General features: G+C 55.2%; 1 protein-coding gene across 3 annotated transcripts; it reads right to left on the reverse strand.

Moving 5' to 3' along the window:
* Nucleotides 1–602: 602 nt before the first annotated feature.
* On the reverse strand, nt 603–18,233 carry LEMD2 (LEM domain nuclear envelope protein 2). Of its 3 annotated transcripts, none has more exons than XM_068557387.1 (9): nt 18,079–18,233; nt 15,678–15,718; nt 12,382–12,457; nt 9,186–9,262; nt 8,207–8,286; nt 6,373–6,518; nt 5,289–5,390; nt 5,109–5,211; nt 603–1,943 (listed from the first exon to the last, which is right to left on the reverse strand). In XM_068557387.1, exons 4-9 carry the CDS (start codon nt 9,207–9,209, stop codon nt 1,793–1,795), a joined length of 606 nt encoding a protein of 201 aa, XP_068413488.1. In that variant the 5' UTR covers nt 9,210–9,262; nt 12,382–12,457; nt 15,678–15,718; nt 18,079–18,233; the 3' UTR covers nt 603–1,792. The 3 variants fall into 3 exon arrangements, with proteins under 3 accessions (XP_068413488.1, XP_068413486.1, XP_068413487.1); XM_068557385.1 differs by having other exon boundaries at nt 17,430–18,233; XM_068557386.1 differs by lacking the exon at nt 603–1,943 and adding an exon at nt 1,950–2,090 and having other exon boundaries at nt 17,430–18,233.
* Nucleotides 18,234–18,330: the final 97 nt, after the last annotated feature.

Below are 18,330 nucleotides of genomic sequence, written 5' to 3' on the forward strand. Positions count from 1 at the left end.
TCAACCTCCTGCCTCCTGGGAGACACCATCAGCTGCCAAGAGGCCCCGTCCAACCTCACCCGCCTCTTCCTTCCTCCCCCTCCCAGGGCTGGTGCTGAGCACCTCAGGGAGCCTCTGGGGTCTCGAGGGAGGCAGAAATGGGGCCGGAGGAAAGAGGCTCTATTGGCCCCCACTCCTTGCCACCCACAGGAACCAGGCGTGCATCTTGTGAGTTCACCCTGCAGGGTAGGTCGTCACACCGTGTTATAAACGTGGAAACCAAGGCTCCGAGGTATGTGGTTTGCCCGAGAACCCGTCACAGGGAGGCCGCTCCCACCTTCTCTTGCAGCTGACCTCTCCCGGGCCAGCGCTCGATAACTCCGCACGTTGCCTCTCCTTACACATTGCTTTGAGGGGAGAGGAAAAGAACCACGGACGAGAAACACATCCATTTTTAATAAATAGTTTATTTATCCAACAGTTTCAGCCCTGACAGTGAAGCCTGTTGCAGTTTCTTCTGGCTGGAGCCTGATTATGAGACTGTTGCGTTGCCACGGCGCCGGCGCTCGGATTCCAGCCCCGCCGATCGCTCAGACATCAGAGGAAATGAGAGAGAGTATTGCTCAAATGTGAGAGACTGGCGCTTTATTAAGGAAACAAAAAATACCAATAAGACCAGAGAGGGGTGCTTAATGCCCTTTGGAGGCAGCTGTTCAGTCTCCTCGGCTCGTCCCCTTTCCCGCCCGCCGCGGACGAGAACTTGTGGGGATGCTGCTCTGATGTAGAGGCTCCCGGCCCTTAACTAATAAGGCCCCCGCGGAGGTTTCCGGAGGTCGCTCCGCCTGCCGGGGAGGCGCTGGCGGGCGGGCGAAGGTCCGCGCAGCGGGGTCGGTCCCGGCGGCCAGCAGGGGGAGGAGGTGCGGCCACACCCCGCGCACTGAAACCACTGGCTGAAGTCCCCGGCAAAGGGCCAAGTACTCGGGGTGGGGAGGCGTGGTCGCCGTAAACTAGGCGATCTTTGCCCATAGGAAGTGCGAGGATCCCCAGGTCCTGGAGCGCGATCTGGTGACGCTCCGCGACTGCAGGTCTGGACTGGGGAGGCCGCCTCCGGCGGGGCCGCCCAGATGGGGGCTGGCGGCGGCTCGACCCTCCTCTCTGCTCTTGGGGGAGCGTCCTCGCCGACTCCAGGTTCCTCCCCGGAGGCCACCCTAGCTGCTCATTCCTCCTGACCTGAGGCCCCGCGTGCCCAGGCCGCGTGTCTAGACAGTTCTCCTACAATACTTGTTCTAATTTCTAGCACCTTACCCCTCCGGGATAAGAGGCCCAATCCAGCTAGAGGACAGGCTTTCTCCCCTCACCCTCGAGCTCCCACGTAACACCCCCCGAAGGCACATGACCAAGCTGCTCCCCAACCCCTGCCGTCCCAGCCGCCACCCCGACCCACCTCCCACGGGCGCGGGGCACACTGAGCCGCACACACTTGCTCTGCAGGGGCTCACGGCTGCTGCGCTTTTATCTTTTCATAAAAAACCCGTCTCCCCTTTCTGCCAGCAAAATGGGGCAGAGAGGATAGGACCAACGCAGAGGGCAGCTGCCCACCTGGCCTTCTCCCCTGGCCCTTTGAGGAAGCCCACGCTTTCCTTCTGAAAGCTCGTCTCTGAAGAGTCTCACAGAGACACCTTTGGAACCAGTCAGGAGGAGGGTGAAGTCAAGGCAAGTGTGAACTCAGCACCAGCAGGATGGTGGCCCTCTCATGCCCCTGGAGGGGACTGGCCGGGGACAGGCTGATTGGGAACAGGGCACCGCCCAGGGTTTATCGCTCTGAGTCAGAGAAGGAAGAGGGCTTAGTCCATCTCCACACCAGCATGTCTTCTCCGGCCACGCGGTGGGACTCTGTCTGGATCCGGGATTCGTTGGAGGCCAGGAACTCCACGGCCCGGTCCCAGACCCGCTTCATGCGTCTCCTGCAATGAGGGGTGGGGGTGCAGGCTCAGCAGGCAAGTGGCGCCCTTGGCCGCTGTGCCCAGCGCTGCCAAGAGAGGCGAGCTGGTCTCTGGATGCCCTCTGTACAAAAGGGGGCACAAAGCTCCAAGATCCCACACAGAATTTATCTGCGGGAAGAAGAGTGGTCAGGTACTAACTGGACTCCTGCAGAGGAGAGAAATTTCTTGGGCCCCAGAGAAATGATTCCTCAACATTCTCTGCTCCAAAAGCGTTCAATTAAAGGGAGCTGAAAGGGGCTGGAGGCCCGCCCCCCCCCAGGTGTCCAAGTGGGAAGACTCTTGCTGGGACCCATTACTGCTACAGCCCGTCCGGGCGGCACCCCCGCTCCAGTACAGGCTGCATTTTAATGCCTCGTGTGGGCTAATTAAAGAGTGGCCACTGGGCTGTTGAGCCCAGACTCCACAGCACTTCAGGGGATGGGGATGAACTAGGCATCCAACCGGGGAGGGCAAGATGCTGGAGCTGCTTTTGGAACCTGAGCCACCAGGTAGGGCCCCTTCGCAGACACCAGAGTTCCTGCTCTGCCGGATCCCCGGGGCCTTGCACCCCCTCGGACAGCCCCCTTTTTCCTCGTTCCCCCTCCAAACTAGACAGGAAGATTCCCGGGCAGTGGGGGAGGGCTGCTTTGACATCTACACTTTGGTGAGCCCCAGCCTCCTGTCTGACTGCAGACCACTCCCCAGCACCCCACATGTGCAGAGTGAATGTGGGTGTGTGTGGAAGCAGGGGGTTCAGCTGGGGGAGCGCAAATGGAGGGAAACTCCCAGGGTGGCCCATGTGTCAGGAGGCAGAGTGGGGTGGCGGGGCTTTCTTCCCAGGGGGTGAGGTCCTGCTGCCAACCAAACCCCACGGCTGTTCAGCAGCCCCCACTTGGCTGGTCTGGCCCTGGCCACACAGGCCCTGGGGGCTGAGCTCCTCACGCCGGGTCCCTGAGCGGGGGGCATCGGCACTGTGTGGGGGCCGCGGCCTCACCCCCAGCCCCCTTCCCAGGCCGCCCGTTACCAGGTGATGTACAAGCCGGCCCCGTGTGCCTCCCTGGACAAGCTCTTCAGACCTCCCCCAGCCTCCCACAAGCGGGCCCTCATCCACAGGACAGTGTGCCCACGCAGGGCCCACAGGAGCTGATGGGTCCTTACGAGTCAAGAGCTCGGATACACTGACCAGGTGGCTGAGCCTCCTGGGTTCACGGACAGGGGTCCAGACCCTGAGGGGCAGCTGCCTGCCTGCAGTCTCTGCTGATGCACAGGAGCTGAGGCGTGGTGGCTCAAGCCCCCGATAAGCTGCAGTGCCACTTCCTGCTCTTATTAAAATGACCATGCGTGCCGCCCTTTGATGAGGGCTCAAGTGCTCCGTGCTGCCTCGGTGAGGTGGGAGGCCACCTCTTTGACACCCCGTTCCCCTTTCCTTAAGACCTGCCACTACCTAATGGCACACATTTTCCTTACGCATCTTGTCTTCTTTCTCCCCAGAACCAATGCTCCAGCAGGGCAGGGACTTTTGCTTCTTCCTCTCCCCATCTCCCCGTGACCCAGTGGAGTGTGACATGCAGCAGGTGCTCAATAAACATTTGTTGAGAAAATGAATGAACGAGGACCTCTCTTCAACACAGCCCTCTGCAAGGCAGTGGGATTATCTCTGTGTTACAGCTCAGACAGGGCGTTACCCATGGTCACATGATGATGAATTCTGGCAGATCCAAGAATTAGGAGGGAGTCTGGATCCACCAGTGGCCTCCCCTGAGAGCTGGAGGGCTGTGTGGCAGACTCATGCTGGGGACCAACAGCTAGCACAAGCCCCACACCGTGGCTGGTCTGCTCTAAGCTTCCTGCCTGCCACTGTCCCGGGGGTGGGGTGGGCATGAGAGTTACTAAGCATTTTCACGTTTAAAAGGGGCCCTTAAATGCTCTACTCTTCCAGTTCCTCTTGGGTTGACAGAACGGGGTGACCTCGACCACAGAGCCTGGCACTGGGAACACAGAAGTGGCACCAGCCCTGGGTCTCTGAGCAGGTTCTTAACCTCCCTGTGCCTCAGTGTCCTCATCTGTAAAGTGGTATCCTCAATGTACTCCCTCCGAGGGCCATGCTGAGGGTGGAGTGAGTGAGCTGCACCTGTGCAGGGCTCGGAGCAGTGCCCAGCTCACAGCGAGCACCCAGTGAGGGTGAGTGCTTAGCACCATCCGAGAGAGGACGGCATCTGGCCAGAGACTGCGGCAAAGTCTGAGGTGACACCGCAGTGGGCCCTGCTGGCTGCCTCCTGGGACTCTGTCCCCCAACTCTACCCTACTCCTGGTTTTGTCAGGGACCTACCCAGCATCCGCAGCCCATTTGGAAGGTGGTGCTGGAGTCGTGCATGACAACGGCCTGCCACCCCCTCCCATGAGCCGTGCACACTGGAAGCTGACCCCATTCACTGCTGTGAAACCATGTTTCCAACTACGTGAGTGTGCCTTTGTGTATGGGAACTAGACCATGATATCTTAGGTAAGATGTGTTTCTGACTGTACACCATGATTAAAAATGTTTGAAAAACAACCTCTTCCTCCTTGCCAGTGACTGATTCAAGAATAGACAAGTAACCAATTCTGGCCAGTGGAACCTCAAAGAGGTGTGTCCCCGGTGGCTTCTGGGAATGTTTTCCCTTGCTCATGAGAGCAACAAGAAGCCCATCTCTCCCCTGCTGGTTGTTGCAAGGCAGGTGTTGCTCCGGCTAGCTGCCGGCCACCATCTTGTGACCACCAGGAACTCCAGCCAGCCAACAACATCCACAGAGGGCAGGACCATGAGAATCACAGAGCAATGGAATCAGAGCCCTGACTGTTCTGTGCCTGGACTTCCATTCATGGAAGCCCATCAGGTCCTTCCCTGCAAAGCCCCGCGGGGAGGGGAGGGGTCGGGTCCTAGGGCTTGCTCCCCAAAGCACCCCAAAGCGCCATCTCTACAGAGGAGCGGGGCCATGCTTCTGTACCTCTTGTCTGCACTCTGCCTTAATAAGCTGATGGCAAGAGGTGTGGATGGCGCCCCACCTCCCACGATCCTGGGGCTGACCTGCCCCCCTCCCCGCATGACTGACTCGAGGCTCTGGGCCTCCCTCCGTGGCACTCAGTGGGGCCCGCCCCGGGTCTCACCGGCTCTGCGGCGGGATCAGGGAGTCGCGCACGTGCAGGATGCCCACGTATGGGTAGCGCTCCATGTCCTGCTCCCAGTCCACGTAGTGGTCTTGGACCACATCTGCACGACAGAGGGCACTGTTTAGGGTGAGGGCCCTCTGGCGGGAGCCAGCAGCCCTTTCACTGGGGGCCACGCACCTATAATCTTCTTCACCATCTCATACATGGCCTGCTCTTCCTCTTCCAACTTCCGCCACCGGTATTTCAGGAGGATCAGGAGCCCCCACAGAAAGGCCAAGCCTGGGAGGGAACAAAGCACTGTTAATCGTGCACATCACCTTCCCCGGCCAGGCGCCCACTGGCTGTCTCACTAGGGCAGGTCACTGCGCTGGAGGCTGAGGGGGTTCCGAGTACCTACTGTGTGTCAGACCCAGGGCTAGCAAGCAGGAAACGAAGGACTGGGAAATGCAGAGGGAGGACAGGCTATTAAGTGATCATCTTCCTCCCGACAGCTGTCACCACAGAGGCCTCCCCAGCCGTCCGGATCTCGGCTCCTCCCAACCTCATTCTGGGCTTTCATCTCCTCCCTTGTGAAGCAGAACACGGCGTTTCATACATATATACATGCAGGGTCCTTTGTATTCCAGATGCTGCTGCCAATAATGATGTCTGTGCCTGCCGGCGTGGGGGAGGGAGCCGTGTGCACGCCCAGACGGCCTGTGATTTGTAACCCAGCTCTCTGCAGAGCTGGTGGTTTCTGTGTTGCGGCCTTTGGCCTTCAGAGACACCCCAAGGCCTCTGCTCAAAGACAGCCCCTCATGTCGGGAGACTCTGCTTTGCCGCTCAGCACCCTGGGCCCTGCCTGTTTTCACTGGGCGTCTGTAGTTCCTGAGGAGGTGCTTACATTGTTCAGGGAGTAAAATTAGGCTAAGCTCCTGCTGGGTCTCCCCCTCGGAGCGGCCTGCGGTCTGGGGTGCCGGAAAGGACAATGCCCACCTCCAGCCCGAGCCAGCACCCTCTCGGGGATGCTGATGGCCCCCTGCCCCAAATCCAGGATGTTTTCTAGTTATCTTCCTGCTCCAGCCACCCAGTCTCCAAAGGGAAAGACGACCCAGGGCAGAGGCTGACTCGTTCATCTCCTCAGTTTCGTTAGACAGACCTCAGGTTCACTAGGCAGAAACGAACTCCGAGAGACCACATCACCCATGCCCAGAAGTGTTGCTGAGCTGGGCTCCCGGGAGGCGCAGTGGGAGGGGCAGGGTGACACGGTGGCAGGACTTACACCAGAAGAAGATAAGCACATTGGTGACAGCCGTGAGCAGGGCGCGGCTCAGGCGGCAGCCAACACCCATGCGGGGGCGGGCGGACTCCAGGCAGACCACCTTGTCCACCGTGGTCACCAGCTCGGACGGGTCTTCCCCTTTCAACCTGAAACAGGACACAGGGCTGTAGACACGTTCAACAGCTCTGAGGAGCCACTGTATAAGCCTATCAGCGGAAGGAGGAGGAAGGCGGGGCTTTGAGGTCTCCACTTGCTCATAAAATAGACTCGCTATCCTGGTTGCACTCTTTCCAGAAATTTCCCACGTTGGCTACTTAGAAAGAATAAAACTTTAAAGACGGCAGCAGGCTTGAACCCCTGCTGCCGAAGTGACGCCTCCCTCTGTTGGGTCTTTGACAGCCCCTCTCAGCATGTGGAAGATTAAACTGTAAATTGGATTCCCCCCTCCCAGCACAGAGAAATGGAAATGTTTACGGAATCACTGGCTTTGTGCAGCACGGCAAGAATGGAAACAGAGTCTGGGAGGGGGTGCCTTTCCTCGGTGATGAGGAGCCACATAAGCTGTTTACGTGCAGAGACCATGGGGTGCCGCGAGACTCAGGAGCACAACATCGCCAGGTTCCTGGAGGCCAGACCCCAGCCCCAGCGAGGAGGCGTCAGGACACGCGGGGACACTGCCGACACTCCACCTTCTTCCAGCGAGGCAACAAGCTCCTGCTCTGGATTGCACAGCCGAATGGCTGGTGCCCAAACTGTCCGGATTTCTCATGACCCACTTTTTCTTTTTCTTTTTTTTTAATTGAAGTATAGTTGATTTACAACCTTGTGTTAATTTCTGCTGTACAGCAAAGTCTCACGACCCACTTCTAACACTGGTCGTGGGAGCCAGGCTCAGCTCCCCACAGGCCACCCTCCTCAATGTGAAAAGGCAGTGTCATCATTCCTCTGCGTTAGCAGCTTCAGTGCACGCTGCCGAGGATAAAATCCGTGTTTTTTGCCTTTCCAACACACAGGAAAATCGCTCAGCCACTCAGGGAAGTTTCTTTTTTTTTTTTAAGCCAACGAATTTTAATCGTGCCATGCATCCAGTTATCAAGCTTTAGGCTGAGCTGCCCGAGGGGCTTCTGCTGGATGCACTGCTGATGGAATTAGTAATTTGGGTAGATCAGAGAGGAAGAGAACAAAACCCTAGAGTGTGCTTTAATATCAGCAGCTGTAACCTGAACAGAGACCCCGACAAACCCTGAAGGGTGGGAGGGGGCGATGAAGCGAGTGTCTCTCCAGCAGGGGACTCCGCTATCTGACAATGGCTGGTGCCCGCCCACCCCCTGGGCCGAGCAGCCAGATAGGGCCTTTCAGGAGGGTGAAGGGCACTCTGTCTCTGCTGACCGTGCTCGCCAGAGACAGAAACAGGCGAAACTGCCCAGTCGGAATAAAACCTAGTCTTTCCTTTTGCAATTTCCATACTGAGTGAAACCAACATACAGAATCATTTCATCTACAAATGAAAACTAGCACCAAGGAAAGGAAGTGCAAAAAAATGCCATCTCCAGCAAACTGTGCGGGGCCAGTGAAGGAAAGGGGTACAGACTGAGTTACTCGAAACAGGTTTAGCTGGACTGCCAGATCATCACCCTGACACCTGGATTTTTGTGCCTCATTTTGAAACTGCTCCTTACACTGCATTCCTAATGCTTCTCCTTCCGCTGCCCAGCCTTCAGGCCTGGCCCAAGATGACTTGGCTGGGAGACCTGCCCTCTACCTCCCGGCCTGAGACACCCTGATGGGCGATGACAGGGCCTCAGGTGCTTCCGGACGCCCCGCCCACACTCACCAGATGCCCACGTCCTTGTTACTGCTCAGTATCCAGGTCAGTGCGGCTTCAAACTTGGCGGAGGAGCTGCTGGTCACATTCTGTGGGAGGGGGCGGGAGGAGATTAGTCCTCCATCTGGGCGGAGCAGTTGGAGCGATATTATTCTGCTGCTAGATTAAGGAAGCCCTCTCCATGTCCTCCGCCTGCCCCAAAGCCCTGTTCTGCTAAATGCCCAGCAAACTGGCAGGAAGGAAGTCTGTAGCTGATGATACCAGAGAAGAGGCTATAACCAGAGGAGGTGATGCGGAAGAACACACAGGAAAACAATGCAGGTCTGAGACAGCAGAAGCATGTAATTTTCTCAAGGAATGAAGCACCAGGCCAGAGAGCTGGCAGCTCATCTGCAGTGAGATGAAAGAAAGTGTCGGGGTGGGGGCCCTGCGGCCAGTCCCGGCTGTGTGGCCTTGGGCAAGTCCCTCCCCTCTCTAGGCCCCAGGTTCCTCGTCTGTGAAATGAAAATTGGACGAGGTGACCCCTTAGGTTTCTGCCAGTTCTAAAAATCTGTAATTCTGTCATCCTGAGGCCACACCAAAAATCAAATGGACTCAGAGCAACCCAGACGGTAATCCTGAGGGGAGAGGATGACGGGTTAAATGTCTTAAGGCTGCTGAGAAGGGGGGAAAAATGAGCCAAAGGAAGAGCAAGTCACAGGGCCACTTAAAGAAGGGGCAGCGGCCCACTCCGGCTGGTCAGGAAGCAGCAGGTCAGGAATGAGCTGCGGCAGGCCTGGCTCTGGCTCACAGCTCACCTTGGGCCCAGTCACCCCGTCACCGCCTTAACTTAAGGTAGCCTAACACTCAACTGAGTTAAAAAATTTTTTTTTTTAAAAAAGGGCAAGCAAACACACAACAAAAAGGGAAAAAAACACGCAGGGCTTGAAAGATCAATACAAAAGCACCAGGACCTCCCGTGAACGGACGCACACTGCAGCCTACTTACTGCTATATATTCCTGGGCTTCCATTACAGGAATGCATTTGCTTTTTAGCTTCTCTGGATTTCCACATTCAAAATTACCTAGGAGGGAAAAAACACACATTCAAATACAAAGAAGAGGTGAAAAATATTTACCCTGAAACCGACTAAAAACTGCAGCAAAAATCAAGCCATCAGCTCTGATGGGGAACATGTGGCCCGGCGGCTCCAGCTTCTGTGGGGCATCTTCACTCTGCAGCAAGATCAAAAGCCACTTAGCTTGGATCGATTCCAGATCATTAAAACCTGACCGGCAAAGCAGTGCAGCGATTTGCATTAAATGACTAAAAAGCTGCCCAATACCAAGGTCTGTTTGCAACTGATCCCTAAAAGGATCAGACAGACAGCTTCGGAAGGCACTGGGATGGCACTATAAATAACCGCAGCCTGGGAAAAAAGAAAGGCAGGGAGGCTGTTGCATTGCAGGGATTTTGACCCATGACACAGGCAGGTGACCTAGAATGCCAGGTTTTGAGGGGCCCTAGGGAGGGATGTCCAAAACGCTCCATGGAAGAAGGGGCGTCTATGTGCTGGGACCCCGATATGGTGCTCCAAAGCTCTCTTCTGAGCACCCTGGGTGGCTGGCTCCCATCCAGGATGGAGCTGGGAGCCTCCCCCTTAGTCCTGCCCAGGCTCCCAGGCCCGGTCCAAGGCCCAGCCCCTCTGAAAAGCCCCCAGCCCTAGGGGCCTCTTGTTTAGCCAAATCGGCTGGACCTGGGGCTCTGCCACAGCCCTTGGCTCTTGATCACCCCCAGTGGCTCACCCACCAGGTGCTGCTTCACCACTAGACCCCTTGGAAGCAGGGACAGTGCAGGGCTGGGCCCGTACAAGATCCTTAACCCCCATACACGGCCTGACTGCCCTTGACCTGGCACAGCCTGGGGGCTGCGATGGCCAGTCTGTGTGTGTCTGTGTGCTGGGGAGGGAGTGGCTGAAGATAATATTTAAAAAATCTTGAGAATGAACTGAAGCCTGCCCCTCACCCCCTAACACAGCCAAATCCTCCTATTTCAAAGTTGATCTCGTCCTTCTGGGTCCCCTGAGAATCAGCTGGCTTCTCCTGTGCTCCTGCCCCAACCCAGATCACCCTGCCCTGCTTAGGCCTGCCAGGACCACTGCCCAGGTCTCCTGGGTTCCTCCTCTCCCCTTTCTCATCCATGTTTGGTCAACAAAGCTTTAAAATGATTCTGCTTAAATGACACTGCTCCACTCAAACTGCTGCCACATTCGCCTCCCTGGCACCTGGTTCTCCGTCCATCACTCCCCTGCTCAAAAGCCTTCCTGGCCCTCACTGCCGTCAGAAGGGACCCGCGGTGGCCTGGCAACCATGGCCAGCCAGGGTGGGACTCAATTGGCCTTTCCAAAGTCCATTCCCTCTGCTTCTCCTTCCTCGTGAAGCTGCTTCCATCTCTGACCCTATAATTTCCTGCCTCTCTGGCCCCACCTTTCCCCCACAAATACGTAACTAATCCCACCTGGGCTTCAAGGCCTGGCACAGATGCCACCTCCCCTGTGACGCTTTCCTGACCACTCTAGCTAAAAGGCGTTGTGCCTCCCAGAAGTTCTGGCCTCTTGGTTCTCATCCAATGGCATTTTATACCACCCAGTGGTCAGGGGGGTAGGTAGCCTATCTCTTCTACTAGACCGCAGGCAGCTGTGGGCAGGATTCTGGGCTGAGTCACCTTGTATCCTGCAAAGGCCAGCCAGTGCCCTGTCCATAGCTGACCTCCAGCAGGAGGTGGGCGGAGGGAGTATAGCTGAGTACAGAGCCTGCACGCCCCTGCGGCCTGTCTCATTGAGATGCATACCCTCAGGGCTGCCCCTGCCTGGCTTGTGGGAAGACGGTGGGTACCAGGTCCCTTGATGGCATGAGTCAGGACCACACAAGGAGGGTGGGATGGAGGAGAACCGTCTACTAGGATCCACAGTTTAAGAGCAGAGTTTCTCGACTTTATATCCTGGGGGTCTTAGTAAAATTCAGACTTTGATTCAATAGGTTTGAGATGGGACTAAGATTCTGCATTTCCAGTAAGCTCCCAGGTGGCACTGACGTTGCTGGACCTTGGACCACAATTGAGTCACAAAGGTTTCAAACACACCCTCAGGCCAGAATTTATACGCCAAGCACCTGGGCGTATAACTAGATGACTGTAATACTGTGAGCCCCAACTCCTACCTCTCCTCCGAGGAGCTCACAGAGGCCTCCCTGACCACCCCAGTCTCCCAGCAGTCAGGAGGGAGGAGGTGGCAGAGCTGAGGCCCACAAGACTGGCGCTGAGGACTGAGGGCCCAGTACAAGTCCACCCAACCTTAACTTCCCGGCGACAGCCTTAGACAGGGTTGGCCCTACAGGTGAGAGGCGCCCCTTGAACCTCCCACAGACTGACGTCTGGTTCTCGCGTCAAGTACACTTAACACAGGCACAAGCCCTGAGCCGTCACCCACGTCATCAGTGATTTGGAGAGCCTCCTGGATGCCAGGTGTCGGGCAGGACACAGTATGATGCAGGTGCCGTCTCTGGCCTCAAGGAACATGTTTACCAAAGAACACAGTGGGGGAGCCTTCTGGATGGAGGAGATTTCAGGGGGAGCATCTAGAGAACAGCACTTGGCTTTCATTTGGTTAAGAAAAGACAGACCCAAGATCATTCAGTCAGATGGGGAGACTGAGGCTCTGAGATGTCAGGGACTTGTCTGGTGTCCCACAGCCAGATGGGGACATGGGACACTAGGGCCCTGAAGGGCAGGACGGGCCTGAAGGTGCTTGGCCCACCGCTCAGACCGCTCCACCTGCAGAGGCCTCTGCACCGGGCCGGGCCGACCACCTGGTACAGGGAGGCCCTCCAGGTTGGGGGACCCAGACTCTGACAACACCTGAGGCCCGGGCCCTTCCAGTGCAACACGGACCCCCAGAACATTAGGTGGGGGGCATCCCAGAGAAGGGGGCACATCTGCTGAAAGGCCTGTGCACGTGCCAGGACCCCTGGGATCCTTCAGGAACCTATGCGTTTTGCCCAGATGCAAGGCTTAAACAAGATGCGTCTGTGTGGGGAGGCGGGGAAGGCGAGACTTGGCTTCAGAGCGTGTCTTCTGGGAGATGACACGGCATCTCAGCCCACAGCCCGCTCATGAGGAGTCTTGGGCCTCGGGAGACCTACTCACCCGCTTGGATGGCCAGGAAGTTGTACAGCTCGTGCAGCAGCTCCAGCAAGGCCGCCTTCTGCTTGGCCTGACAGAACTGGAAGGGCACAGGACAAGCGGTCAGCAAGGAGGGGTGGGTGAGGGGGGCCTGTCTGTCTGGTTTTAACTGTTCAGCTACACCGTCAAGGACTCAACAGCAAGGTACACCTCATACTTTAAAACAACAACGACGACAAATTCTGCAAAGGGGTGGGCCCAGGGATAGGGCCGATAAGTACTGGGTTAACTGACGGAAAAGAACACCGTAAAAGCAGAGGCAGATGGACAGCAGATACAGTAACTAAGTGTCCACCATCCTGGAGGCTCCTGGGCCTCTGCCCCGTGGTCGCCGTTGGAATAAAGGCCATCGGTGGGGCCGTGGAGCAGGGGCGGTGTGGTTGTGGGGAAATGCAGGAGCCCAGCCTCCTCGGAGGGAGGAGCAAACACTGCACGATGCAGTCTGGTCTCCCCCGTGGGCCATTCCTGTCCGTTTTTGGAGAGACAAGTGTCTACAATCTGCCTGTGGATTGTCTACTTTGTGGATTATCTGATGCAAATGTTTAATCTTAGACTGGGTTTCCCTGGAAATGGAAAATTTCGAGGAATCTTGCAACTGTAGGGAGAAAATAAATGTCACCTGTCTGAGAAAATCAGAATATCTGCACATTTACTCCTTCGGCACCTGTAACAGTGGGGACACCATTTTGCTAGACTTACTGGATTTGGAACATTTAAAAAAGACCGCTCTTCCTTGAGAGTGGACGACAGGCCGGTGCCATGCTGAGTGGTCTATACGTGAAGGAGCACTGCATCCTCGCTGCACTCCTCACTGTACCCCAATTTCTCAGGCGAGGGGCCCAAGGTTTAGAGACCTTAAGTGGGCCACCAAGAACCCACAGTTCATAGTAGATGGTGGAGCCACTTGGAGTGTGGCCAGTCGACTCCAAGCCCCCACCCCTCGAACTCCAGGCCTCTTCTGGGTTGTCACTGGGCAGAGCCCTGCACTGGTAGTCGAAGGTCTGGGTTCTGGACCTGGCTCTGCAGCTACAGAAGGAACCAAGGTCGTTTTCCTTCTCGGGGCTCATTTGTTGCCCTGATCTAATTTGGTTTCTAACAGTCTCAGGGGCCAAGATTTGTCCCTTCACATGGCCTAAAGACCCTATGCCTTTACAAGGTATGAAATGATGCGACCAAGATTTACACACACGACTATAAATGTCCAGAAACAACTGACATGCCTCCTAGTAGAGTTAGAAACCCCAACTACTTTTTAAATGCTATTTAATGATATGGGAAAAGTTGATAATTAAGTGTCAAATGTAACTAAATATACAGAGATCCCAATTCTACAGACACACATACACAGAGACATAAGGTGAGAAGGAAATGCTCCCAAAACGTTAATGGTGATCATCTCTAGGTCTCAGAATCACAAGCGATTTTTGTCACATTTGTCAAATTTTCTAAACATCTATTATTGTCGCAACCAGGAAAAAAAAAAAAAAAGCAGTAGCAATTAATACTGTTCCAAACTCACAGACATTTAGGCAAAGCAGAGCTGATATCACCTAAAGGACAGAAGGTACCAGACAACGAGACAGCCTGATTAAGACAACACACCCACTCCCAGCCCATCCCCAGGGTTTCAGCAGGACAAAGGCAGAAAGAAAAACAGTCACAGTCAGCTGAGAAGGGAAAGAATATGTGTATCTGAAACCCAAATGCCCCTCTGGGTTCTGGGTGAGCTTGAGCCACACAAGGAATGAGACTCAGCAAGAAACTCACCCAAGCTGAGAAGTACCTCCCAACCCACCTGTTCCCGTGTCCACCCACCCTGAAGGCCAAGGGTACCCCATAAAATCTCAGCTCAACCGAGCCCAACACTGCAACTGAAGGGAGCCTGTGATGTCGTGGCGCAGGCCCTGCCTGTCTGTGCTCGCTGAGCAAGTCTATAGCGAGGACCCGGATGGTGCCCGACTGCCTCACTCAGGTGGGGCCGGGCGCGTCCAGCGCAGAGGAGCACCCCGGAGTATATCTGTCATTCCGTCTTGGGCCTGATACACTCAGAGGTGTGAAGGACCAAGAGACAGAAACCAGGGAACCCGTTTCTAAATAAAAGACGAATGAAACTAACATCACCAGAGAAGTCTTACAGAAAAAGTATTTTTGGTCCCTGTTTTTGTTTTCAGTCTTCAAAATTCTAGTTTCCCCTTCTGGCCATGGTTCTGGGCTACTTCCTTCAATCATCAACTGCAGTTTTTATGATAGAAGGCAGATTATACTTATTATGAGTCTGTTTTCACAAAACAATAGGGAAGCAAAGACATCTGGTGGATGAAAGCAATAAATACGTGTAATAAAAACACCCCGAAATATGACACAGCAGAAGCCAAAGGGAAATAAAACCGGTTGTCTGCATCAGGATGTCCCTTCGTTAACGCAGATAAGAGAGTCAACGCAGGGGCCTGGAAATATCCGTGGGTGGTTACTTTCCCAGCCCCCAGGCTGCCAGAGATGTGCACTCAGGGCTCAGGGAGGCCAGGCGTTGCACACTTAATAATTAGACTACTAAGTCATGCCCTCTGGCAGCACAAGGCTCCTCCTGGCAGGATTTATGACCTGAAAACGTACTGCCTTGTATCTTCCCCAGACTACCACCTGTACCGGAGCACCCCAGCTCCTCGGTAATGCTGTTTTCATGACTCGTAAATGGATGGGGCTGCTCACCTTCCCCAAATATTATCTGTAGGGATCATTAAAGCTTCATAAAACAAATCTATAGACGAAGAGGGCTAACTCCACTTCAGAGGCGTTTAAAACAACTTCCCGATGACATTTCAAATCAGAACAGCATTTTCAGAGCCACAGACGTACAACCGGAGAATGTGGAATTGAGAACCTGGCCTCCTGATGCTTAAAAAGCTGCCAGCTCTTCCTCCTGAAGCCAGGGGAGCTTGAGAGGTCCCTCGACCACAACCTACTGCATCCCCCCAGATCGACTTAGGCAGAAGATCAAAGTCCTTAATGCTGCGATTGATGGGAGAGTTCCCATAAGGAGCCGGGGGTTGGATCTTGGAAGCTCAATTCTGTTTCAAGTACTCCTTCACTGCCACAATTGAGTCTGACACATACATCACAGAACACAATATGATTCTGGTACATTACAGGAAGCACTCCTGAAAGTGATCCTATTAGATCTTTTTCTGGGCAAGTTTACCTCCTGATGGAGGTCAACATCCTTGGGAGGAAGAGCAAAAGCTAGAGAAACCCAAACTCACCTCATCTGTTTTTGTCTCACAGTCCACTGGCAATAATTTCACTGAGACCAAGAAAAGAAACAGAGGAAATTAAAAGTGCGGGTTGTGGGAAAGGGTACAAAAAGGGATCACTCTCAAAATTCAGGGTAAGTAAAACATTACCAACATAAAGGGGGGGGGGGATTAGAAAGGTGTCATCTAAATGAGGCATTTAAAAAATGGACAGTAAAAAACGTAAGAGGTTCTTGGTCTTGGATTAGGGATTAGTACACCTGTGTTCTAATTCCAGGGGAAAATGATTAGCCACAGGATACTAGGCAACTATTCACTTAACCACTCTGAACCTCTGTTTCTTCATCATAACATGGGATCACTAAAGCCTTCCTTGCTTAAATCAGACTTAGTCTCAAACAAGACAACACATATGATGGTTTTATAAATTGTACACGTTATGTTAAACAGGGATTAATACTATCATGGGAGGGGAATTCCAGGTAAATCCCAGTATCTATCCAGGAGCTACTGTCTTAAAGCATCTCAGCAGTGAGTACGACAGTATACCATTTTTTAATGTCACCAATGTAAACAGTTATAGTTAGTACCAGTACAGTACCATGACACTCCTGGGTCTGCTTAATTTCTCTAGCAGGTGGATAAACTGCTCTCATAGTCAAGAAATTATTTGGGTGTGTGCACGAGCCTGGGATAGCCGTGCCCACAGACTTGTTCATACACCCAAATATCCATCTGCTGCAACAGCTAACACATAATTTAGCCTTTCCCTGAATTTTGGCTGTTCCTGCTAGGCGTGGAAAGATGTGGCCTGGGCTAAAGGCTGGGTATAGTATTAATCACAATCATTTTTTGCAAAGAATATTAAAAGTCAGTGAACTAGAGTCATTTTATACTTAAATTTATAAAGAAATGGTCTCTGTGCTGTTTGCTATTAGCCTAGAGCCCAGAATTATGGAAGAAGCAAATTTTCCTTTTAGGAAACACAAACCCTTAACTATTCGTTAACATACTGTATCCTGCAGACTTCTTGTTGGCATGTCTTATCACGGAACTACCTGTGGACAGAAGCATGGCTGGGAACGTCCTTGAGTCACGGGACCCTCTCTTTTAACACACCCCAAGAAGGTGCTGCAGTGATAAATGCCATCATTTACATCAGTTTAAACTCTTTAAAAGGCTCTTCCACACCTGTCTCAGAGGCAGGGCTAGTATAATCTTCTGACAAATGAGGGTCCTGTGGTCCAGAGAAGTGGAGTATGTGGCCTTTTTGGTGCTGCCAAGTTGGGACCCCAACCAGAGCCTATCTGTAAGCCGTCACACCTGGGGTGCCTTCAAACGGGCACTAATGTGTGAAAGAACAAGAAATCAAAAGGGAAGAAAGAACTCAAAAGCAATGGGGGTGGACCTTTAGAGGGGTGTGTTAGAGAGCTTTCTCTGGAGAGGGAAAATAAAAGTGACCACAGAAAGATTGCTTCCAGCACGTAGTTGAACGGGAGATTAGTAGGGACGGCTAGGGCAGAAAATGAGAATAGGAGAAAGTGAAGACAGAAATTATTGCAGATGCAGGAATCCCAGGCCTCTCCTCCCATAACTGGAGGAAGGAAAGTCAAAGTCTGGAGGGAAGAAGACGGCCAGAGACATCTGACAAGGCCCGGGAGTGTTCAGCCTGGCGCTGAGAGGACTGGGGGGAGTGGGGGAGATCGTCCTGGTGGACACACGCGCGCTCAAGGCCCTCCCCTGCGCCGGCCCGGGACGTACTGTTGTCCTCCGCCTCCTGCGGCGCCGAGGGCTTGCCCATCTTCACCCAGAGGATGCCCAGGAAGACGAGCAGCAGCCCCAGGCTGGCCCAGAGCAGGAGCCGGGAGAGGCAGCGCTCCAGCCGCCGCCCCACCTCGGGCCGGGCCCGCGCCGCGCCCGCCTGGCCCGCTCTCGTCGCCCGCAGGCCCGGGCGCGGGTCGGGGCCGAGGAGGGCGGAGGACAGCCGCGCCGGGGCCGGGGACGAGGCCCACCACCGACGGACTCCGTGGCCGGGGCCCGGCGCGGCCCTGTCGAGTGGCCGGCAGTCCTCGTCCTCCTCGGAGCTGCCCCGGACCGAGGCGCGGCGTCTGAGCGGCGCGGGGCGGGCGGGGTAGGCGAGGCCGCGGCTCTTGGACCAGGAAGTGGCGGAAGCCCCGATGTCGCCGTAGGCCCCAAAGGTCGCGTAGGCCGGGCCCGAGGCCGGCGGGGAGAGCCAGGGCTCCGACCGCAGGGAGGACGCGGCTGGCCGGGCGCGAAGCGGAGCCTCCTCGCGCAGCCGGGCCTCCTCCCGCAGCCGCTCCTCGCCCCTTGCCCGGGCCTCCTCCCGCAGCCGCTCCTCGCCCCTTGCCCGAGCCTCCTCCCGCAGCCGCTCCTCGCCGCGCAGCCGGACCTCGCCCCGCAGGCGGCGCAGCTTCTTGCGGTAGACGTCCCGGGTAGTGTCGGTGATGGGTCCTGGCTGGAAGCCCAGGGCCTGCAGCTCCCGCCGCAGCTCCAGGTCCGAGAGGCCCGCCATGGCCAGGACGCCACCCCCAACCTGCCCCTGGCGCACACTGCACCCGGAACCGTTCCCGCCGGCGACCGCGGCGGAGTAGGCGGGGCCCGCGCCATGTTGAGAAGGTCCATGTTAATCGCCATGTTGAGA

Source organism: Eschrichtius robustus, chromosome 12, assembly GCF_028021215.1.
Source record: "Eschrichtius robustus isolate mEscRob2 chromosome 12, mEscRob2.pri, whole genome shotgun sequence".
NCBI classification, from domain to species: Eukaryota; Metazoa; Chordata; class Mammalia; order Artiodactyla; family Eschrichtiidae; genus Eschrichtius; species Eschrichtius robustus.